This window comes from Petaurus breviceps, unplaced genomic scaffold, assembly GCF_028583685.1.
Source record: "Petaurus breviceps papuanus isolate PSGF00001 unplaced genomic scaffold, PetGlider_PUasm1.0 90925, whole genome shotgun sequence".
Classification (NCBI taxonomy): domain Eukaryota; kingdom Metazoa; phylum Chordata; class Mammalia; order Diprotodontia; family Petauridae; genus Petaurus; species Petaurus breviceps.
The window spans coordinates 26059744-26085455 of record NW_027187380.1 but is presented as its reverse complement, the minus strand read 5'-3'; the positions used below and the strand labels follow the sequence as shown (position 1 = coordinate 26085455).

At 36.5% G+C, this 25712-nt stretch overlaps 1 protein-coding gene across 4 annotated transcripts in view; it reads left to right on the top strand.

Annotated features, from left to right (window-relative positions):
• Nucleotides 1-25712, top strand: part of HELZ (helicase with zinc finger) — a 293362-nt gene that overhangs the window by 128776 nt on the left and 138874 nt on the right. For all 4 annotated transcript variants that reach the window (XM_069076607.1, XM_069076606.1, XM_069076608.1 and 1 more), the window contains one exon: nucleotides 21467-21597. In XM_069076607.1, the coding sequence (XP_068932708.1) occupies nucleotides 21467-21597 (131 nt within the window). The remainder of the gene's footprint in view (nucleotides 1-21466; nucleotides 21598-25712) is intronic.

Here is a 25712-nt window from a genome sequence, read left to right as displayed (position 1 = left end):
AAATGAATGACTATGAGGTAATTCAGTGCCTAAAGGAAGAAAACCCATGTGCAAAACTTATATATTCAAATGAGATCTTTTAGGGACTCATATGTAAAACTAATTGGCCCTGAGGTGGTAGCTATGGTCTGGGCAAATATTGGGATGGTGATGTAGTAGCTTCTCAAATCCTGAGAGGGCTTCCTAGCTTTCTACTTTTGTAACTGAAGAGTCCCATCTCTGATATGTGTTAGAGATGCTCCTAATTCTAGGGGTTGCTTTTCCAGGGTTACAGGGTGGTAACTGATGCAGAATCAAGGTGTACTATCTGATACATCCACTCCAAGATCTGTCCTTTGAGATCTTTGGGTATTGGAATTGGTTGAATGGACAAAGGAGAGAGAAAAAGAAGTAGGGAGAAGATCTGATTTATGACTGACTTTGGGCTTTTTCTTTTTTAAATAATTTTTTATGAATATAATTTTTTTATAGCACAGTAATATTCCATTACATTCTTGCCGCACAATTTCTTTAGTCATTTCCCGGTTGATGGGTATGTACTTTGTTTATCATTCCTAAGAATTTTACTCTGGTTTCTTTAGGAATTTGTGTTGTCCCTTATATTCCCTTTTGCTTATCTTTCTGTTAGACTTATCCAAAACTGAGAGAGGGGTATTGAATTCTATCACTGTTGTGGTATGTCTGTGTGTTCTTATGGCATAGATAATGTTTCCTTTATGGATTTGAATGCTAAAGCATTTGGAGTGTCTAAGTTTATTACTAATGTTGGTTTGTGATCTATGCTTTTATATCACTATAATAGACTTTCCTTGTTTATCTCTTTTTACTTTTTGAATGTTTGTTTTTGCTTCATCAGTAGTAAGATTGCAACGCCTGAATTTTTGGATTTACTTGGCATATAGTAAATTTTTTGCCATCCCTTCAACTTTATTTTGTGTATGTCTTTGTTTTTCAAATAAACAATAGATTGTAGGGTTTTATTTTCTTATTCAGTCTGTCACTCTTTTAGAATTTTATTGGATTGTTTAATTGGTTCACATTTAAAGTTATGAAAGTTAAGTTTATATTTCCTTTAGTCTGTTTTTAATATTGAGCCCCCCCCCCTTCTGCTGTAAATGTTCCTTTAGTTACTTTATCTTAATTATTTTTCAGGGTCCCTATTCCCACTGGCTCTTTTTCTCCCACTGTTGACACCTCTCCTCTTATTTGTTACCCTCTTCTCTTCAGGGTTTTATTTATTACTTTCTTTTTCTTTCTTGTCTTTTCCTCATCATTTAATTTCTCTTCTTCTTTTGTCTTAATCAAGCAGATTTTCCCCTTCCTCTCCTGCACTTTACTATTCTTATTCATTGGTTTTTAAAATTATATTTTTTTGGCTCTTATTGTTTTTAATTATTTTTCAGAATTTATTTATTTTTAGTTTTCAACATTCATTTCCACAAGATTTTGAGTTCCAAATTTTCTCCCAATCTCTCCCCTACCCCTCACCTCAAGATGGCATGCATTCTGATTACCTCTTCCCCTAGTCTGTCCTCCTTTTTATTACCCCCCTCCCTCTTAACCCCTTCCCCCTTACTTTCTTGTAGGGCAAGATAGATTTCCATACTCCATTGCCTGTATATCTTATTACCCAGTTGCATACAAAACCAGTTTTTTTTGGCATTTGTTATTAAAAACTGAGTTCCATATTCTCTCCCTTCATCCCTACCCCCCCCCCACCTTCTTGAGAAGACAAGCAATTCGATATAGGTTATACATGGGTATCACCCGTAAAACAAAACATTTCTATAATAGTCATATTGTAAAAGACTAACTACATTTCCCTCCATCCTATCCCACCCCCCACTTATTTTTCTCTTTTGACCCTGTCCCTTTTCATAAGTGTTTGCTTCTGACTACCCTCTCCCCCAATCTGCCCTTTCTTCTATAATCCCCTCCCCCCCCATTCCCTGTCCACTTACTTTCCTGTAGGGTAAGATACCCAATTGTTATTCCCTCCTAAATATAAATTCAATGAGAGTAAGGTTGATTCATTCCCTTTCACCTCCCCCCTTTTCTTCTCCACTGTGAGTTCTTTTCTTGCCTCTTTTATGTGAGATAATTTACCCTATTCTATCTCTCCCTTTCTCCTTCTGCCAATATATTCCTCTCTCATCCCTTAATTTTAACTTTTAGATATCATCCCTTCATATTCAACTCACTCTGTACACATTCTCTCTCTCTCTCTCTCTCTCTCTCTCTCTCTCTCTCTCTCTTTCTCTCTCTCTCTCTCTCTCTCTCCATATATATATATATATATTCACACCCTTAAACTACCCTAATACTGAGAAAAGTTTCATGAGTAACAAATATCATTTCCGTGAATGTAAACAGTTCAGCTTTGGTAAGTCCATTATGATTTTTCTTTACTATTTTTTTACCTTTTCATGCTTCTCTTGAGTCTTGTATTTGAAAGTCAACATTATTTCATTTAATGTCCACTTTTTCCATTGAAATATTATACTCAGTTTTGCTGGGTACGTAATTCTTGGTTTTAATTCTAGCTCCTTTGACCTCAAAGAATATCATATTCCAAGCCCTTTGGTTTCTTAATGTAGAAGGTGCTAGATCTTGTGTTATCTTTTTTGTGTTTCCACTATACTCAAGTTGTTTCTTTCTGGCTGCTTTTTTCTCCTTGACCTGGGATCTCTGGAATTTGACTGTAATATTCCTAAGAGTTTTCTTTTTTAGGATCTTTTCAAGAGGTGATGGGTGGATTCTTTCAATTTGTATATTATCCTCTGGTTCTAGAATATCGGGGCAGTTGTCCTTGATAATTTATTGAAAGATGATGTCTGAGCTCTTTTTTTTTTTATCATGACTTTCAGGTAGTCCAATAATTTTTAAATGATCTCTCCTGGATATGTTTTCCAGGTCAGCGGTTTTTCCAATGAGATATTTCACATAATCTTCTAGTTTTTCATTCTTTTGGACCTGTTTTATAATTTCTTGATTTCTCATAAAGCTGTTAGCTTTCATTTACTCCAGTCTGAATCTGAAGGAATGATTCTCCTCATTGAGCTTTTGCAATTCTTTTTCCATCTCGCAAATTCTGCTTTTTAATGCATTCTTCTCCTCATTGACTTTTTGGACCTCTTTTGCCATTTGAGTTAGTCTATTTTTAAAGGTGTTATTTTCTTCAATATTTTTTTGGGTCTCTTTTAAGCAAGTTTTTGACTTGCTTTTCATGATTTTCTTGCATCATTTTCATTTCTCTTCCTAATTTTTCTTCTACTTCTCTTACTTGCTTTTCAAAATTCTTTTTGAGTTCCTCCATGGCCTGCAACCAATTCACATTTTCTCAGATGCTTTTGATGCAGGAGCTTTGACTTCGTCGTCGTCTTCTCATTGTATGTTTTGATCTTTGTCACCAAAGTAAGATTCTCTAGTCTGATTTTTTTTTCTCTATTTGCTCATATTCCTAGCCAATTACTTGATTTTTGAGTTATTTGTCAAGGTAGGACTCTGCTTTCAGAGTGGTGTGTTCTGTCCCAATTTTCAGGGGTTTTGCACAGCTGTTGTCAGAGCTACTTCTAGGAACCTATAAATTTTCAGTTCTTCTGAGGTGTTATGATTAAAGGAGATGTGTTTATTCTTCTTCTGGGCTGTGCTCTGGTCTGTGAGTGACTACAAGCACTTTTACTGCTTTGTAACTGTGAGGAGGACTCCCTCTCCACAGCCACCACAATCTCTGCCACACCAGTGCTCCTCTTCACCCTAGGACTACCACCCAAGACTGCCTTCCAGATCCAAACAGGGCAAAGCAAGAGAATACTGCTTCAGTACTAGCAAAGAGATTCCTGCAATAACCCTCTGATCAGGTGATTTATTCACCCACCATCTGTGGACCTAGATCTCTCGAAGCTGTCACTGCTGCTGCTGCTGCCTCCACCACCACCTCCACCACCTCAGGGCTGGGGCTGAACCATGCTCTTCTCTCACTCAGGTCTGACAGAGTTTCTGTATTGACTTTGTACTTTGGTGTTTGTGGGTTGAGAAGTCTGGAAACCACCACAGTTGTCAGTGACTCAGTCCCCTGAGGCCTGCTCCAGCCTGGTCTGTGCTAGCAAGGGCCATTCTGGACTGTACTCTGCTCCCAGCCCAGTGTGATAGACCCTTGCTGTCGGCCTTTCAGGCTATCTTCGGCTTGAGATGGGTTTCACTATGTCATTATTTTGGGTTCTGTAGCTCTAGAATTTGTTTAGAGTCATTTTTTACAGAAATTTGGAGGGATTTGGAGGAGAGCTCAAGCAAGTCCCTGCTTTTACTCTGCTATCTTGGCTCTACCCTGGGATCTTTAGGATTTCTTTCATTCTCTTCATTATCCATTTTATTTGTTCTAGACCCCCCATTCTCAGATTCATGATTCCTTGCTCTCCTTGGCTTCTGTATTTGTTCACTCCTATATTTCTTTGGTTTGGGATGTTCAAGAGGCAAATAATTGCTTCACTTCTGGTGTTCTTTCTAAAAATGTGTCGAACACCTCTTTAATATTGAATGTCCATCTTTTTTTATTTATGTTTGAAGTTAGATTTTCAGGTTAGGCTCCCCCCCCCCCCCCGTATGTATCCTGAACTCCATTGTTCTTTGGAATACATTCTCTTCTCTTGTGGTGGGTGCAGAGTAGTCTTGTATTATTTGAATTTCTTTTCCTTTGTGTTTCTCTTGATCACTTACAGAATTTGTTTTTGAATTGAATTCTTAAATTTAACCCCTTGGCATTTGCAGCTTTGTATTTTTTTCTGGAGATGATTTATGAGTTCTTTCAATTAGTGTTTCATTTTCTATTTTCAGAAGTTCTGGGATGTTCTTTTCTATAATTTCTTGCATTATTTTGTTAAGGTTTTTTTGTCCTGTCACGTTCTTCTGGGAGACCTATGATCCTTAGGTTGTCTCTATGCATCCAGCGTATGAGATTAGCACATTTTGCTTGCATGGTGAGCATGTTTTCTTTTAATGTAATTGTTCTTTGCTTCTTTTTCCTATATTATCCTTCATTTCTCTGTTTTTGCCTTCCCAATTTATTATTCTTTTGTCTCTTTGGTGAGACATGCCATCGTAATTTCCAGGTTTTTTATTCTTTCTATTATTTTTGCTGTACAGGCCATACATTCTTCTCTCCTTTTGAATAATTATGGAACAGCATGTTTTGGTTCTATGTTATTCTTACATTTCATAGCGTTTTCTGTCTTAACGAGTATTGGATTATTGTCTTTTGTTTTGCTGTATTTATTTATAGATCCCTGAACTAATATTCTAGATCTGGAGACCATATTTCCTTTTGTTTTTGCTTTTTTCATGTCAATTTATCTGCTAATATTCAAGGTTTTTGAGTTTTTCCCTCTTGAGATCTTTGTTGCTGCTCTACAGAGTTGTCTGCATCAGGACTGGCAATTCAGAACTTTGCAGCATCAGTATTACAGGGTTGTGGCTCCCTTCAGGCTTTTGCTTATGATAGACTGCCTGCCATGCTGTCTGAGTAAACATCCACTACCTACAGTCTCCATAGCATTGGAAAGAGGAAGAGGGAAATTGTGATATGGAGTTGGGTTTTATTGTAGGTCTTTTGGTCTGCTAGTGCTGCCTCACTGTCTATAGTGTGGGAGGTAGGGGAGGAGTGCTGAATGACCTCAGTGTCAGTTGGTGTTAGTTCATGGGGTGTGTTTGTATGCATGTGCATGTGTGCATGTGCATGTGCGTGCATATATGTGTGTGTGTGTGTATGTTTTAATCTTTTGAATTCTGGATATCATAGACAGTGGAGACAGCTGAAGTTTCTTTATTTTTGTTGTATGATTTCTGTTTTGGATAAGTTTGAGAGGTCATGGAAAATATCTAGTCCACCATCTTATTCATCATGTGACCTGGAAATCCCTCTTGATTTGTTCTTTGTGGACTTGACCAGAGAAGATGTGCTAAATTTTATTTGTGGCCTGAATTTCTAATTTATCTCCAAATTCTCCTGAACCAGTCTATAGGCTAAAGCATACTGTACATAGAGTTAGTAGGTCATCTCAGGGCCTTTTTGTTCAGCACTTCATATATTCTAGTGTCTTACATCTCTGAGATGGTTAGAAGACAAATGGCCAGAGATGACATAGGCCCTAACACAATGAGGGAAGTGATGTTTGAGGTAGGCCTTAGGAAGATGGACAAGATGTTGTTAACTGGCAGATATACGAGGGATGGATGAAGTTCCCTATCTTTATTCAAATATTAGTAATATAAGCAAAATCCCAGTGATAAGAGTTGCTGCAATATATTTTTGGAGAAAGTAAGTAGTCTCCTTTGGTTAGAGTATAAGACTATGCAAAAGGAATAGTGTGAGATGAAGCTGAAAAGATAATGTTTTCTAAAATTTGTATGAATTTGGATATCAGACTAAGGAAGTTGGATTTTATTTTATTAGCACTGGTAAACCACCTGAAGTTATTTTTTTAAGTATAGTTTTTCATTTTGAACTTTATAAATACCAAATAAAATGAACATTTCCAAATAATAAGTAGAACAGAAAAAGAAAATTTCAAATGATTCTCAACTCTTCCTTTTAGAACTGCTTATTTATAATCTTTTGATCATCTTTTATGTATTGGTTTTTGTTTTCATATATTTGAATAATTCCTTTATTATTTTGGATAGCAGACCTTTATCAGAAAAATATGCTGCAATGATTTTTTTTTCCCGTTCACTGTTTATCTAATGATTTTAGTTGCATTGATTTAGAAGCAAAACTTTTTGGTTTTATATTATCATAGTTGTCCATTTAATTTTCTCTGTTCTTTAGCTGGATGTGAAGTCTTGCCTTATCCACAGATCTGAACGGTAATTTCTTCTCTGTCCTCTAATTTTTTTACAACCTGATTTGACCATGTTACCTCCATACTCAGTAAATTTTCATGGTTCTCTGTTAGCTCCAGGATCAAATGTAAAAAGTCTTCTTTAGGGGCAGCCAAGTGGAGCAGTGAGTGAGAGCTCCAGCCCCAGAGTTGGGATGACCTGGGATCGAATCTGGGCTCTGATACTTAGCACCACACCCAGAAATAACTGGCCTTGTAAACTTGAGCAAGTTACTTAACCCCAATTGCTTAAAAAAAAAAAAAAGAAAGTCTTCTGTTTAGCATTTAAAATTCTTTCCTAAGTCTTGTCAACTCTACAAGTATTTATGAGATGCCAGCTTCACATCAGACATTGTCTTAAGTTCTGGCTAAGCCCTTCTAGGCTTTTTACACTCAGTTTCCTCAAATGTAAAATGGTGGTAATAATAGCAATTACCTTCCAGGGTTGTTGTGAGGATCAAATGAGATAATATGTGTAAAATATTTAGCATGGTGCTTGACATATAGTAGGTGCCTAATAAATACGTGTTTTCTCACAATCTGTCCTTCTGTACATACTTTGCAGGCTTATTTATTGGCCTCCTATGATGCTCCATCTCTCACCTCAAGTCTTTTTACTTGCTATTCTCCTTTCCTGGAATGCTTTCCTTCCTTACCTCCACTTTATGGCTTCCTGCAAGATTAAGCTTAAAACCAACATACGGCTTTAGGTATTTCCAGGTTCTCCACTGATATTCCTTGCTATCTGAGATGATTTTTCATTTACCCTGTATATGCCTTTTATGTATAATTTTTTTTGTCCCCCTCATTAGCCTGTGAGGTATTTTAGAGCAGGGACTATGTTTTTGTCTTTTTTTATATCCAAATTACCTATACAGTTCTCAGCATCTGGTAAGTGCTTAATTACTTGTTGACTTGACTTGTTATTTTTACAAAGAGTTTATTTAATATTGGAGTAAATCATTGTTTGAACATTTGATAGAATTTGCTTGTAAATCAGTTTGTTCTGGGGTTTCTTCCCCTTTTGGTAGTTGCTTTGTGACTCATTCAGTTTCTTTTTTTCATAGTCTTGGACTATGGTATAACCTATTTCTTATTCTTTTGCTCTCCCCAAATAAGAATGTAAGCAGTTTATCCTTTTTGAGCTCCTTATGATAGTTTGTTCATGTTTAATTTTTTGTTTGTTTCTTTCTATTCTAATATTTTCATTCCAAAACTTCTATGTAGCTTGGTTTTTCAGGAATATTTGGAAGTTTTCTTTTTGTGTAAACGTTCATTTTTCCCCCTTTAGGATTATACTTAGTTTTGCTAGTTAAGTTATTCTTGAATATATGTGATGTCTAGGTTCTTTTTTTGGTTGTGGCTTTCAGGTAGTCCAGTGATTCTTAAATTATATCTCTTCAATCTGTTTTCCACATTAGGTGTTTTTGCTGTGTGATGGCTTATATTTTCTTCTGTTTTGATTTTTAATATTTCTTGTTTCATGTTCTCATTTTTAGGAGTGGCTATTGGAATGGGGCTGGACTGGTAGTAGAGCTCAGTGATGGGCAGTGGTCCAATTAATGGTCAGTACTAGTGAGTTGAATCTTCATTTCTTCAGACTTTGATAATTAACTAAATTGTGATTTTTGCAACGCTGCACTTTTTAAATTGTAGGCACAACTGGCATTTTGTATTTTCAATCTCTGTTAGATTTTCTTTAAGCTTAAAAAGGACTTTTTAAAGGGGGTTTAGGGTTTCTTTGCTTTGACTATGAGTATACCCTCTTAATTGTCAATCCACTGATCTTTTTTCACTTCTTATCTTTCTTGTCTTTTCTGCTGGATTTTACATTGTTGACTACCTCTCTTTTCTTCTTTGACTCTCCTGGATTTTGTAGTAGTACATGGACCTACTTCTTCTATCTTTTTGTTCACACCTTTTCAATCTCCTTTACTAGTTTCCCTTCTCATTGCCTAAATATGAACATTTCCCAAGGCCTTTTTCTTTTTTCTAGCTTTTCTCTACAACACAACATCTCTTTTGATCATTTCATGTAAGTCCCATGGCTTCAATCATCATCTCTGTAACATTGATTTCCAAATTTTTGTATCTCTATTTCCAGCTTCTATCTCTTCTTTCTGAGCTCTGGTCCTGCATTTCCATTTGCTTGTTCATAATCTAGACATCTCATTGGTACCAGAGTTGCTACATAAGTGTTCTGCTGGACATGCAGCAAGTATTTGAAGATTCCCATTCAAAAGGAGGCAGTCATACAGCAAGCAAGGTACTAATATTCACCTGGGGGCCAGATAGAGTCAAAGAGCTCTATGTTCTTAGTGATAATTGTGGATGGCAGTCAGGATCAAATTGTGAAACCTAAGAAGAGGGGAGGAACGAAGCCCACAAAGTTGAAAGTTGAAAGATTTATAATTTCATAAAATATAATATTTAGGCCTTTTCTTTGATTGTGACTTTCAATCAGTATAATAATTCTTAAGTTCTTTTTCTTTGATATGTTTTCCAAGTCACTTATTTTTCTGATGAGAGATTTCATATTTTCTCCTTTTTTAAAATGACTTTGTCTTAATGTTTTCTGATGTCTTTCGGGGTCATTAGCTTTTACTTGCTCAGTTTAAATTTTTAAGGAATTATCTTCTTCAATGAGCTTTTGCAGTTCATTTTCCATTTGACCAGGTCTGCTTTTTAAGGGTGTATTTTCATTGATGATGTTTTTTCTTTTTCCATTTGCCTAGTTCTATTTTTCCAGCTGTTTTTTTTTCCCTAGTATTTTTTGGTCCTCTTTTACCAGGCTCTTGATTGTTTTTTCATAAGTTTCTTGCATCACTCTTATTTCTTTTTCTAATTTTTCCTCAACCTTATTTGAGTTTTAGAATAAATTTTTACTTTTTCCTGAACTTCTTGTTTGTCTTGTGTCCAATTCATATTGTTTTCCTTTGTGGCCTTTCTTATAGCTGTTTTGACAGCATTATTTTATTCTGAGTTTGCGTCTCAGTCTTCCCTGTCATTATAGTAATTTTTTATGGCCAGATTTTATTGTTGTTTGCTCATTTTTCCAGCCTACTTTTTTGACTTTGAACTTTTACATTAAAATTGGTCTCTCTAACTGGGGAAAGGGTGGGGGAGGACTGTCCTAAGTTTCAAGCTGTGTGTGTGTGTGTGTGTGTGTGTGTGTGTGTGTGTATGTGTGTGTGTATGTGTAGGTGTGTAGGTGTGTACGTACTACTGTTCTCAGAGTTATTTTGGGGAATTGCGAAGTTTTTGGTGCTTCCAAGGTGGTGTGATGTAGGGAGAGGTGAGGATACTCCTTTTCTGGTCTGTGATGTGGATCCTGGACATCAAAGTGTCACAGACCTCTCCTTCTGACCTCCTAATGTTTTACCTTGATATTTTGTTGACTTGATTGCTTGCATTCAAAATTTTATTTAAACCAGGTGATACTGAGTCTCTAGAATATTTAATATCCTGGTAGGAATGCTCTGATGTTCTCCAGCTTTTCTTCCTAAGACATAATACTGAAAACTGAACAGAGTATTAGAGTTGTTATTTGACCAGGTCAAAAAACTGTTACAACTCTTGTTTTGGACTCTATGACATCTAAATACAGTCAAGAATATTGCCCAAGAAGGGGCAGAGCCAAGATGGTGGCATAGAAGCAGGAAAACTCTATGTGCTCCCCTCATAACCACCTCAAAAACCTATAAAATATGACTATAAACAAACTTTAGAGCTAAAGATTCCACAAAGCAACAGAGAGAAACAAATCTCCCTCTGAAGGCAGACTGGGAGGTGGAAAGGAAGGGTCCATTGCAGCACCCTGGGAGCAGAGCTCAGCCCCGCATGAGCCTGTGGTTTAGCCTCAAGGTGGACATGACCAGCTGTGGCTGGAGAGACTTAAGGAGAGTGGATCACCAGCAGCTGTGCCAGTGTCCAGAATTATTAACACATAAATGCCAAAGACAAAATGAGAGGTCATTGTGGACTTTGGGAACAGGGGCTCTGGGAGTGTGGTCTGGCCTCTGCCCCTGGAGGGAGAAGCGGCTGAGGCATGGCAGCCACGGCGGCGTGGTTGCAGATTGTACAGTGACCAAGCAACCATACTGATGAGTAATTTTTCTTGCTTTAACCTGCTTGGATCTGGATCGCTGTCTAGGGTGGAGGTCCTGGGGTGTGTGATCAAGTGCCAGAGCTGGTGGAGGCCTCAGAGAGGGCACCCAACTAATAGTTCTAGCAGCTGTGAAAACCCCAGTGATTTGGGACAAAGCTCTCCTCTCTGGAAGCAGAGTTCTACTGTGGCAAAAAGCTCAGAAGTCAAGTAATTGAGTGGCAACATGAGCAAGCAAAGGAGGCAAAGCAAGCACAGCAGTCAAACCTTAGATTCCTATTTTGGGGACAGAAATAATCAAAGCATGGAACAGGAGGAAGACAAGGAAATCAGAACTTCTGTACCAAAAGCTTCCAAGAAAAATATGAATTGGTTACAGGCCATAGAGGAGCTTAAGAAGGATTTTGAAAACCAAATAAGAGAAGTGGAGGAAAAATTGGGAAGAGAGAAGATGCAAGAAAATCATGAAAAGCAATTCAACAACCTGACTGAAGAAAATAACACCTTAAAAAATAGACTAACTCAAATGGCAAAAGAGGCTCAAAAAGCCAATGAGGAGAAGAATGCCTTAAAAAGTCAAATTTTCCAAATGGAAAAAGAATCTCAAAAGCTCACTGAAGAGAATCATTCCTTCAGAATTAGATTGGAGCAAATGGAAGCTAGTGACTTTATGAGAAATCAAGATACTATTATTAAACGGATCCAAACAAATGAAAGAATAGAAGGCAATGTGAAATATCTCATGGGAAAAACCACTGTCCTGGAAAATAGATCTAGGAGAGATAATTTAAAAATTATTGGACTGCCTGAAAGCCATGATCAAAAAAAGAACCTAGAAATCATCCTTCAAGAAATTCTCAAAGAAAATTGCCCTGATGTTTTAGAACTAGAGGGCAAAATAGAGGTTGAAAGAATCCACTGATCACCTCTTGAAAAAAATCCCCAAAAGAAAACTTGGAAGATTATAGTCAGGTTCTGGAGTTCCCAGATCAAGGAGAAAATATTACAAGCAGCCAGGAAGAAACAATTTGAATATTGTGGAAACACAATCAGGATAACACAGGATCTGTCAGCTTCTACACTGAGGGATCGAAGGGCTTGGAATATGATATTCTGGAGGTCAAAGGAGCTCGGAATAAAATCAAGAATCACATACCCAGCAAAACTGAGTATCATGTTTCAGAGGAAAATATTGTCATTCAGGGAAATAGAGGACTTTCAAGCTTTCTTGATGAAAAAAACAGGGTTGAATAGAAAATTTGACATTCAGATACAAGAAGCAAGAGAAGCATGAGAAGGTAAACAGGAAAAAGAAATCATTAGGAGCTTATCAAAGTTGAACTATTTATATTCCTATGTGGAAAAATGATAATTGTAACTGATTAAACTTTTCTCAATATGAGAATAGTTGAAGAGAATATTAATGTGTATATGTATGTATACATACATATATATGTCTTTATAGGAGGGTATATGGGAGCATGAATACATATGTGAATGTGTGTATATATTTGTACAGGTATACATAGACAAAGGGCACAGAACCAATTGAATAGGAAGGGATGATATTTAAAAAATAAAATTAAGAGGTGAGAGGAATATAATGAGAGGAGTTAGGGAGAGACAGAAAAAGGTAAATTATCTCATATAAAAGAGGCAAGGGAAAACTTTTGCAGTGAAGGGGAACAATAGGAAAGCAAAAGGGAATGGGTCGACCTTACTCTCATTGAATTTGGCTTAGGGAGGGAATAACATACACACTAAACAGGATATCTCACCCTACAGGAGAGTAGGGGGGAAGAGTATGAGAGGGGGGATGATGGAAGGGAGCGCAGGTTAGGGAGGGAGGGTAGTTAGAACTACACACTTTGGAAGAGGGACAAGGTCAAAGTAGAGAATAGAACAAGTGGTGGGTGGGATAGGATGGAGCAAAATATAGTTAGTCTTTCACAATATATCCACTGTGGAAATGTTTTGTGTAGCTACACATGTATAACCTATATTGAATTGCTTATCTTCCCCATAAGGGTGGGTGATGAGGGAGGAAGGGAAAGAATTTGGAATTCAAAGTTTTAAAATCAGATGTTTAAAAAAAATATTGTTATTATTTTTTTACATGCAACTGGAAAATAAGGTATACAGGCACTGAGGTATGGAGATCCATCTTGCCCTCACGGAATGTCGGAGGGGGAACTGGTGCGGATATAGGATGGAGCAGATTGGGGGAGGGGGTTATACAGTAGGATCAATATTTTGGGCTGATGGATAGGGGAAAGATGGGGAGAAAATTTGTAACTCAAAATCTTGTGGAAATGAATGGTGTAAACTAAAAATAAACATAAACTTTAATTAAAAAAAGACTATTGCCCAAATTGGCAAGTTTATCTAAAGACAATTGTATAGAAATATATCTGCCAACAAGAAAATTGGTCTTTATTTCTTTTTTTAAAATTATTTAATTTTTTAATTAATTATATTTTTAGTTTTCAACATTAATCTTGGCAAGATTTTGAGTCACAATTTTTTCTACTTGTCTTTCCCCTACCCTGTACCCAAAATAGCCAGCCTACTGAATATCTCTCCCCCCATTCTGTTCTTTCATATCCTCCCCCATCACCCTTTTAACTTTCTAGTAGGGCAAGATGGATTTATGTACCCAGTGCCTGTATATCTTTTTTTTCAGTTGCATGTAAAAAACCAAATTTTTTTTAAACATTGGTTTTTAAAACTTTGAGTTCCAGATTTTTTCCCTTCTTAACTCCTCACCCACCCCCATTGGGAAGATAAGCAATTCAATATTGGTTGTACATGTGTAGTTATCTAAATCATTTCCATAGTAGTTATATTGTGAAAGACTAAAATATTTCTCTCCATCCTGTCCTCTCCCCCACTTATTCTGTTTTCTCCTTTGACCCTGTCCTTTTTCAAAAATGTTTGCTTCTAATTACCTTCTCCCAAATCTGCCCTACCTTTTAACATCCCCCCTCTTATCTCCTATCCCCCCTATTTTTCTGCAGGGTAAGATCCCCAACTGAGTGTCTATGTTATTCCCTCCTTAAGCCAAGTTCAATGAGAATAAGGTTGTCCCATTCCTTTTCACCTTCCTGCTCTTCCCCTCCATTGAAACAGTTTTCTGTTGCCTCTTTTCTATGAGATAATTGACCCTAATCTGTCTCTCCCTTTCTCCTTCTCCCGATAAATTACTCTCTCACCTCTTAATTTTATTTTTTTAGATATCATCCCTTCATATTTAACTCATCCTATGCCCTCTGTCTATGTATACATGAACATACATATGCCCACACTCACATATATATTTGTACACACATACACCCTCCTATGTTTACACACACACACACATATACATTATATATTCCTTTCAACTATCCTCATACTGAGAAAAGTTTTATGAGTTACAATTATCGTTTTTCCAGGTAGGAATATATAAAGTTCAACTTTAATAAATTCCTTATGATTTCTTTTTACTGTTTACTGTCTCATGCTTCTCTTGCTTCTTTTATTTGAAAGTCAATTTTTCTGTTCAGCTCTGGTTTTTTCATCAAGAATTCTTGAAAATCCTTTATTCCATTGAATGACCACATTTTCCCCTGAAGCATTTTACTCAGTTTTGCAGTGTAGGTGATTCTTGGCTTTAATCCTAGCTCCTTTGACCTCCGGAATATCATATTCTAAGCCCTTTCATCCCTTAATGTAGAAGCTGCCAGGTCTTGTGTTATCCTGATTGTGTTTCTACATTACTCAAATTGTTTCTTCCTGACTGCTTGCAGTATTTTCTCCTTGATCTGTGAACTCTGGAATTTGGCTATAATATTCCTAGGAGTTTTCTTTTGGGGATCTTGTTTAAGAGCCGATCAGTGAATTCTTTCAATTTTTATTTTGCGCCCTGGTTCTAGACTATCAGGGCAATTTTGCTTGATAATTTCTTTTTTTTTTTTTTCTGGAAAACTTTTTTATTTGTAGGTGAAATGGGACACAGCTGGACCAGTAAGTTAAATGATTCCAATTTTTTTGGCATCATCTAAAGCATCATAGTCTGGAGCAAGACGGTCATAGACCTTCTTCTCTCCACCAGTCCGGATCAAGTGTGTTTATCTTGGCCACGTTGATGTCATACAGCTTCTTTTCAGCCTGCTTGATCTGATGCTTGTTGGCCTTGATTTCTACAATGAAGACTAGGGTGTAGTTGTCCTTAATCTTCTTCGTAGCAGTCTCAGTGGTCAAAGGAAACTTAATGATGGCATAGTGATCGAGCTTGTTTCGCTGATGGGCAGTCTTCTAAGGGTATTTGGGCTGCCTTCGAAGTCTCATTGTCTTGCGTTGCCTGAAGGTGGGGGATGTTCGGATCTTCTTCATTTTGTGGCTATGGATACCCTTCAGCACCGCCTTCTTGGCCTTCAAAGCCTTGGGCTTGACTTCTGTTTTGGGGGGGACAATAGCTTCCTTCTTCACCCTCAGCGCCATCTTGGGGGAAAGGGCTGCTTGATAATTTCTTGAAAGATGGTGTTTAGGCCCTTTATTTGATCATGGCTTTCAGGTAGTCGAATAATTTTTAAATTATCTCTCCTGGATCTCTTTTCCAGGCCAGTGGTTTTTCTAACGAGATATTTCACATTGCCTTCTATTTTTTCATTTGTTTGGATCTGTTTTATAGTATCTTGATTTCTCATAAAGTCATTACCTTCCTATTGCTCCAGTCTAATTTTGAAGGAATTAATCTCTTCAGTGAGTTTTTGAAATTCCTTTTCCATCTGGAAACGTCAGCTTTTTAAGGCATTCTTCTTCTCACTGGCTTTTGTGGCCTCTTTTGCCATTTGATTTAGTCCATTGTTTTTTTTACGTTTTTTAAATGCTTTATTAACTTCTGATTTACATCATTCATTTCCGCCAAATTTTGAGTTACAAATTTTCTCACCCTTTTTTCCCTACCCACCGCCCCAAATTAGCAGTCCCACAGGATATCCCTTCCTCCATTCTGCTATCTCCCATATTTTCTCCCATATCCCTGACTTAGTCTATTTTTTAAGGTGTTATTTTCTTCAGTGTGTATTTTTGGGCCTCCTTTAGCAGGCTATTGACTTGCTTTTCATGATTTTCTTGCATCCTCATTTCTCTTCCCAATTTTTCCTCCACTTCTCTTACTTAATTTTCAAAATCCTTCTTGACCTCCTCCATGGCCTTCATATTTTTCTTGGAGGCTTTTGATGCAGGAGTTCTGACTTCTCTGTCTTCCTCCCGCTCCAGGCCTTGATCCTTTTTGTCCCCAAAAATGTATTCTATGGTTTGTTTGTGCTTCCTCTGCTTGCTTATATTGGTAGTCAATTACTTGACTTTTGAGCTCTTTGCCGCGGTAGAACTCTGCTTCCAGAATGGAGAGAGCTTTGTCCCAAATTGCTGGGGTTTTAGCAGCTGCCAGACCTATTAGGCGGGCACCCTCTTTGCAGCCCCCTCAAGCTCTGGCACATTGGCCACACACCCCAGGACCACAACCCAAGAGCACAATCCAGATCCAAGCAGGTTAAAGCAAGAGTGATTACCCTCTGAATTGTTGCTTGGTCCCCCTACAATATGCTGGCCAGTAGCTCCTGAGGCGCCCACGCAGCACATCCCCCCCATTTCGACCACTTTTTGCCCTGGGGGCAGGGTCCAGACAGTGCTTTTCTTTCCTCCCCTGTTCCAACAGAGTTTCCCATTGACCTTTTACTTTGTCTTTGGCATTTATGGGTTGAGAAGTCTGGAAACCACTACAGCTGCTGGTGATTTACTCTCCTGAAGTCTGTGCTTCTACTCCGCCATCTTGGCTTCACCGTTCTTTATTTTTTGATACTTTACTTACATCAAACCACAGGTGAGTGAAATCTTTGGCTGTAGCAATCTACCAATAAAAAATAAAAATAAAAAATGACCATCAGTCCTGTGTGTTTCCCTTCTGCTCCTGTAATGATGGTCTTAGGGGGTGGATAGTACTAAGAATCAGAAGAATTTTTTTTATTGTTTTTAATATTAACTTGTTTTTACTTGAATATGAGATTATTACAGTTGATTTACTCTTGGAAAAACTAAGTAGCATCAATATCATTATTCTTATGCTAAGTGAAAAAAGAAGACAAAATAAACTTGCAGCTAAGTGCAGGGATTGCTCACTGGTTCTCACTGATGTTGCAAACAAAAAGAATTGGTGGAGGTTGTTTCATTTATATACCCAAAGGAAATAAGAAAAACCATTTTTGGGGGACATTCTGCCATCTCTTTCAATGATCAAGATAAACATAAGCAAAAATACCACTATGAAAATGACTATAGATTTTTTGATAACAGCTATTGCAGAGAAAGAAGAGATAGTGAAATTTAACATGTTAAGATCTTCCAAAACAAGCTGATGTATATTTGATTAATTCAGTGTTTGTATGTTAGAAAATATGACTTATTGAGGAACAAATAAAAAGCCACAGTTGACTATTAGCAAACAATTTGTCACCACTGCACCTGTGTGCAGTCAGCTAGTTATAACACAGGTCAGAATCAATATCCAATTATAACTAGGGGTCAAAATGAGAAAAAAACATTGTATAAAATTGTTATAGCTTTAATCTGACCTGTTCAATCAAGCCATCAATCACTTGTACATTTTCCGAACTTCATCTTTTGAAATACTGCTTTTGTTTGACCTTTAATCATCATCACTATTCCTGGCAAAAATTTAACTCAGTTGAAACTACCTTAGTTAGCAAAAGGCTTTAATTTCTTTGCCAAGTGGAAAGACATTGCAACGAAGAGAATTGCCGGTTTGAAATAGTCATTTGTAAATTACTACAGGGAGGAATTTGAGATTATAAGCAATATTATCTCTTAAAAGCAACAGAAATAACGATTTACAGAATACTTATTATACGAACTAATTAAGATGTATCATCCAAGAGAAGGAAAATGGAATAGATTTTTCAGCATTATTATCATTATCATTATTATTTATTGTTAATGTATTTTATCTGTGACAGTGGAACCATCACATTTGGATCACTTTCATTTCTAGGAAAATAAGAATGTAATAAAAATATTTATAGATTACTTCTACTTTTCTTCTCTTTATTGTCTTCAAGTTGTGTATGTGAATTCTTTTGCGATGATTGGGGTTCCAGCAAGGGGGGAAGGGAATAAAAGTGGCTGCTGAAACGATAAATTGGGAAGTGAGGAGCAGCTAGGTGGCGTAGTGAATAGAGCACCAGCCCTGGAGTCAGGAGGATCTGGGTTCAAATTTGGTCTCAGACACTTGACACTCTTACTAGTTATGTGACCTTGGGCAAGTCACTTAACCCCAATTGCCTTGCCTCCCCCCCCCCCAAAAAAAGTGTTATTGAGAGAACATCAGCAACTAGTCACCCATGCACTTTAGTCTCTTATCTCTGTAATTTTTTTGAAAATTAGATTTATGCGTATTGATGGTATACTTTGTGTAGTCATGCAGATTTGATAGGAATATTTTTTGCAAATGATAATCTATGGAAAATCCCACTATTACAGTCACATAATTAACTTAAAAGTAGAAAGGATAAATGGCCCTACCTTTTAAAAAAATTTACTCAAAAGCATTTAACCTTGTAGAATAAAATGCAGCGTTAGAAGTTCTCCTTGGAAAAGGAGTATCTCTTTTTCCTTATGTGTACTTGTCTTTGATATAGCATGTATGTTAAGAGCATACAAGAGTCGTTGATCAAAACAACCTCCCTCTGATTGATAACATCATTCCAGGCATAAAAAATGGAGACAAATGCTTATCAAAGGTATTTAGTTATAAGGGAGGATATCTAGCAAGAGGACCAAATGGAAGAGATTTTCTATGGAAAGTGAGTTCTTCTAGATGTTTCTACTTATAGATAATGTAATGATTGAATCAAGCCTTAGAACATTACAGGGCCCCTTCAGTGAGTTCTCCATTCACCCTATTTATACAGGAAAAAGTAACTGGAGCAAAAATATGTATTGTATAGAATGGATAGCCGGTGCATTGAATTAAAGAATATATCTGGGACAGATGCTATAGATGATTGGTAGATTGGGCCCAGAATTAAACTTAGCATTGATTTCATAATTTCCAAATCCATTGGTCTTTTTAAATTTCCACTCTTTGTGACCTTTCTGTAGCCTTTGATCATTCCCACACATTCCTCCTTGATACTCTCTTTTTTCCTTAGTTTTCTGGACACCAGTCCCTCTTGATTCTCCCACCTGTCTGACTACTCCTTCTCAGTATTTTCTGGATCCTTATTGAGCTCATGCCCTCTAACCATAGCTGTTTCACAGGCTTCAGTGTTGGCCCTTGTTCTCTTCTCCCTCTACTATTTTACTTGGTGATCCCATCATCTTCCATAGATTTGAGTTTATTCTGATGATTCTCAGTTCTACCTATTTCGTCCTAAGCTCTCTGTTGACCTTCAGTCTTTTATCTCCAAATGTTTTTTCAGATATCTCAGACTAGATATCCTTGGCATGAGTTTAATTGTTTTTAAAAAATACAGGTACCTTTTTACTTTGTATGGTTGAAATAGAAATAAGTAATGCATCCAGCAATAATTAATAATTATCGTTCTATTTGATGTGATGTATTTTTTTGTTTTCAAATTTTCTCATCATTTTCTTATCCAGTTCAGTGACATGCTTAGATAGCATTTGTCTTTAAACTTGGGTAGGAAACTCAATTTGTCATTTACTGGAGAAGAGAGCTTGTAAGTAGGATCTGTCTTTCAAATGTAATTGTGAGGATATCAAGGTACATACCTGATTATTCAAGAGACAGGTAGGGTGTTTTCTGAAATTAGATGAGGTAGAAATTAATTTAAAATAAAATCCACTTTAATTGATTACCTGCATGTTATAATGTTTTGTTTTTTTATCTTTTTGGAGGGCAGTTGGGGTTAAGTGACTTGCCCAAGGTCACACTACTAGTTTTTGTGTTAAAGTGTCTGAGGCCAGATTTGAACTCAGATCCTCCTGACTCCAGGGCTGGTGTTCTATTCACTGTGCCACCTAGCCGCCCCAATAGTTTGAATGGAGACTTAAATGTTAAACTTTTAGACTTAAACAATTTGAAAAATTGCCTATGGTTACACAAGAGAAGAGTGCTCTGATCAATTTACAGGCTGTATCCTATTTGCAAGTATTCTCCTGTAGTGGAGATGGGTCTCATAGCTCTATCCATTTAGATTATTGAACTTAAAAAAAAATTATTTTGACTCTGTGCTTACTGACTAGCCTTGGGGTTTGATTTTCCATGTAGATTTCCTAGTGGGAAACAAATGTGATGGCTAGTTAATATTTAGTGTAAAAATATTCAGTGTACTCCACAGTTAAATTTCTTGTAAAAGTACTGGCACTCTAATCTTGTCTCAAGTCCTCTGAATTTGGTTACAGTGAGTTAGTTTCTCAGTCTAATTACCTATAGATATGCAAACTAATTAATTCTGGTTCCTGAACCTTGAGGACCTAACCCTAAAATCTAGGTGACTGACCAAGATACTACCATGTGCTAAATCTGAGCAGATAGCTGGCCTCTTTCTTTAACATAATAAACAGAAAACATGATCCCAAGTATGACCATAATCATGGTGAACAAAATTGGGAATCACTTCCCTTTTGGCAGCTCCAATTAAATAAAAAAAGTATTCAGTAAGGATCAAGCAAAAAATTGCCTGTTTGGTTTATAAAGTCCTTTTCAACATTTCTTCTTCCCACCTTTTCACCCTTCTTATACATTTTTCCCCTCCCATACACTTTATGGTCCAGCTATACAGTATACATGCTGTTCCTCATATATAAGGCCCATCTCTGGTCTTTGAGCCTTTGTGTTGGTAGTTCCCCCTGCCTAGAATGCTCTTCATTCTTACCTCTGCCTCTTTGGCTTTCTTCTAGACTCAGCTCAAGCCCATCTTCTACAACAGACCTTTTCCAGTCTTCCCCAGTTTCCCATTTAAGGTGATCTTCCACAATTAAGAAGACCTGAGTATGAATCCTGCCTCATATACTTAATTACCTGTGTAACCCTAGATAAGCCACTTAACCTCTGTCTGCCTCAGTTTCCTCATTTGTAACAATGGGATTACAATAATAATAAAATCTCCCTTCCATCAATTTTGTGAGGATAAAAAGTGCTATACATTGTTATATTAGCTCCTTGTGGACATGTTTTTACTTTTGCTTTGTATCCCTACTGCTTAACACTATGCTTGTTCCATAGTAAGCACTTAATGCTTACTGATTGATTTGTAGTGGTAGAGGAAGTTCCTTGCCAAGAGCTTCCTACACAGAGACCAAAGAAAACTGTAGGGCAAATGTGGGACAAATAAGGCATTGTTCTAGGCAGTAGGGATAAAAAGACATCAGAAAAAGTCTCTTTCCTCTAACACATGCAAAGATTTGTGTATATAGATATTTGCCATTTTACTTCAAGGATTTCTTATATTTTTGGTTGCAGGTTGAACTTCAGTTTCAATTAAATCGCTTACCACTCTGTGAAATGCATTATGCTTTGGACAGGATCAAAGACAACAGTATTCTGTTTCCAGATGTTAGCATGACTCCCACCATACCTTGGAGTCCCAACAGGTACAATAATGTAAAAAATTTAATACTTGAAACTCATATTAATGCCATACTGGATTTTTTTTCATATCAGCTAAGGTGTGTTCTGAAACACAAGTATATTTTGGATAAAGTCTTTATTTAGCATTGTGGTAATACAGGAGGAGTAAATGAAAATGCTATTGCTATGAATACAAAGTTAAAACATCAGAGATTTCACAATCAGTTTTCTACCTTTCTTTGCTTTTTTTTGGAGAGAGAAAGTAGGACAGTTGGAGCTAAGTGACTTGCCCAAGGTCACACAGCTAGTTTTGTGTTAAGTGTCTAAGGCCAAATTTGAACTCAGGTCCTCCTGACTCCAGGGCCGGTGCTCTATTCACTGTGCCACCTAGCCACCCCAGTTTTCTACCTTTCTTAAAATAAAAGAATCAGGGTATACTTTTTTGTTGCATTAATTTTATGACGATGAAACAAAATTTAATTCTATAAATGTTTCTCTTTAAATTATGGAAGTATGACTCTTCAGACCTTGTCTAAATTTGTTGTCATAGCTAATTTTTTACAAGATAGTTTTGTGTGAGGTACTAGTTATTTCCAAATAGATTAAATGTGAGTTATATTTTCTTTGAATTATGTCTGTCATGTTGACCATTGATGACTAACATGCATTTTCTTCCAAAAAGTCTTTACTATTTTGAAATACTATTTAAAAATGTTAACTACTTCTTATTAGAATAGATACTTTTGAGCCTTAGTCTGTCTGACTATCCACACTGGAGATGAAATCAAAGAACCTGGGTTCAAATTCGAGCTTTGTAAAACTTACTACTTGTGTAATCCCGGGCAAGTCCTTTTACCTCTCTGGGCCTTTTTTCTTGCCTGTAAAATGAGATTGTTGTTATTGATGACCTTTGAGGTAATTTCTAAATTGAAGACTCTATAATTCTATTAAGCAGAAAGGGAAATTAGTTTCATGTTTTTTCTACTTATTGGTTTTCAATAAATTGCCAATAGCCAATTTTTTTTTTTTGTGACTGAACTTAAGCTGGTTTAGGGATGCTAATTTGATTTGAAAAAATACCCTTTAACAGTCGATAGACATGAACAACTATGTATTTGTATCAAACTTTAAATACTATTATGCTCTAATTGTATATATGCCATCCATTTTACATATCCTTTAATGTTCTTTGGTTTGCTGAAATACCTATTTTAAAGACTGGAGATCTGTTTATTTTAAAAATGTTATCATGCAAATGTATAAACATAGTAACATCTCATTTATCTTATATTATTTATCTCATTTATAAAATCCCCTCTTTCCACTTATACATCTTTTTCTTAGATTATTGGAGTAGTCTTATATTTGGTCTCCATACTTCAAGTTTCCCACCACTCCAATATATCCTATACATTGGGACCAAAATTATTTTCTTTAAGCCCAGATCTGATTATGTCAGACACTCCCCTACTCATTGAACTCCTGTAGCTTCCTGTTGCTTCTGGAATGAAATATAAGCTTTTTTTAGCTTTCAAAGCTTCACATAACCCGGTCCCAGCTTATCTTTTCACTGTCCTCCTCTGTCTCCTTTTTTTCCCCTCCTATACTTCATAATTTAGCCAAATTGACCCTGTTTCTTACCCATTACATTCCATTTCTCATCTTTGGATCTTTGCATTGCCTTTTCTGCTTACCTGGAATGTAATATCCTCCTTACCTTTGTTTTATAGAGTCTCTCACCTTTAAAAAAAAAAAAACTGCTTTATTTGTTTTTAGTTTTCAACAGTTACTTCCATAAGATTTTGAGTTCCAAAATTTTTCCTCATCTCTCCACTTCCTCCACCCCAAGACAGTGTGTAGTCTGATACAGGCTCTGTATATACAAAAGTATATATAAAATGCTGGGAGTCCCCCTGTCAAGACACAATAGAAGTTATATGGATTAAACTGTAAAACACTCTTTAGAGAAATTTAAAGAAATTTAAAGAAAGGTATTTGGAGAAATATTAATTGTTCATGGTTATGACATGGCAATACAAAAAATGACAATGCTACCTTTTACAGATTTAATTTAATTTATAGATTTAATACTATGCCAATCAAATTGCCAAGGGGCTATTTTATAGGACTAGAAAATGATAATCAAATTTATTTAGAAGAATAAAAGGTCAAGAATCTTAAGGGACATAATGAAACAAATTGAAGTTAAAGAGGGCCTAGTGGTACTAGATCCCATACTATGCTTTAAAATACTAATCATTAAAAGTGTTTAGTGAGGGTTAAAAAAAAAATAGAAAAGTTGATGATTGGAATAAGTGAAGTTTTTGAAAGGAAAGTTAATTTCACTGATATCTATATATCTATATATAGATATCAGTCTTATATCTAACATATATGGGTAACTGATTCAAATATATTTTTTCTTTTTAAAAAATTTATTTGTTTTAGTTTTCACCATAAGATTTTGAGTTCTAAGTTTTTTCCCCATCCCTACCTGCCTCCCACCCCAAATGGTGTGCAATCTAATACACGCTCTACATATAGAGTCATATTAAACATATTTTCACGTTAGTCATGTTGTAAAGAAGAATTAAAACCAATGGAAGAAACCACAAGGAAGAGAAAACAATAAAAAAAGAGAACAAATGATATGCTTTGATCTATATTCAGACCCCATAGGTCTTTTTCTGAATGTGGACAGTATTTTCCATCATGAGTTTTTTTAGAGTTGTCTTAGATCCTTGCATTGCTAAGAAGAGATAAATCTATTAAAGTTAGTCATTGCACAATGTGGCTGTTACTATGTACGATGTTCTTCTGGTTCTGCTCACTTCACTCAGCATCAGTTCATATAAATCTTTCCAGGTTTTTCTGAAGTCTGACTCCTCATCATTTCTTATAGCACAGTAGTATTTCATTACATTCATATGCCACAACTTGTTCAGCCATTTCCCAGCTGATAGACATCCCTTCAATGTCCAATTCTTTGCCACTACAAAAAGAGCTGCTATAAATATTTTTGTATGTGTGGGTCCTTTTCCCATTTTTATGATCTTTTTGGGATACAGACCTAGAAGTTGATATATACTGGGTCAAAGGGTATATGCAGTTTTATAGCCCTTTGTGCATAGTTTCAAATTGCTCTCTAGAATGGTTAGATCAGTTCACAACTCCACCAACCATGCATTAGTGTTCCAATTTTTCCATATTTTCTCCAGCTTTTATAATTTTTCTGTTTTGTCATGTTAGTCAATCTTGTAGGTGTGATGTATGTAAAGCCAAGCATGAACACCTTTCCAGAGGACTGCTGCTATGAACAGCTTTCAAGGTTCTGATTATATAGTATAGTGAACTCTCTATTTAATAACAAATAAGAGTGAAACATTTACAGAAAATCAAGATACAGCATTCACAATGTTACAACTCATCACAGAAAATCAAAATACAGCATTCATCATGTCACAACTCAACAACTTGTCACTAAAATGGCAGCATAGTTTTCAACAAAGTACAATCATTTAGTAAGTCAATCATTCAGTCATCCTTAAGGAGACTCTCCTTAAGGGACACAAAGTACAAAAGTCAAAGCCCTCCACCCATGGGATGCAATTAAATTACAATTTCATCAGTCATCACTCAGTACCCTTTTAAGGGGTAGTGGAAAGTACAAAAGACATCTACCCCTAGGTCACAAGTAAATCACAATTTCATCAGTCACTACTCAGACAGTTTCATCAGTCACTACTCAGTATCCACAGAGAGATCTTTTCATCTTTACTCAAGGTAGGTAGCTCCTACCTGAATCCACCAAACTGTCACCTAGGTTCAAAGGTAGACAGCTCCCAGTTCGTTGTCCCACTCTCCATGTAGTTCTTGCTCTATATTGGAGCTCACAGTGTCCAGTTGATCTTAAATCTTTCACAGTCTCTGTTCCTGGGAAGACAAGGCTTAACGAAGCCACAGTGATATTCATACACATTAACAAAGCCACAACAACATTTGTTCAAAATACCAGCACCACAATCATGCTTCCTCAGGCTTTGGCAGCTCCAGCTGGCCCTTTGAAGTCTTGCTATCACAAGTTCGAATTTTGCCACCACAAGTCCGAGTTCTCTGTCAGTTCTCAGTTCTCATTTCT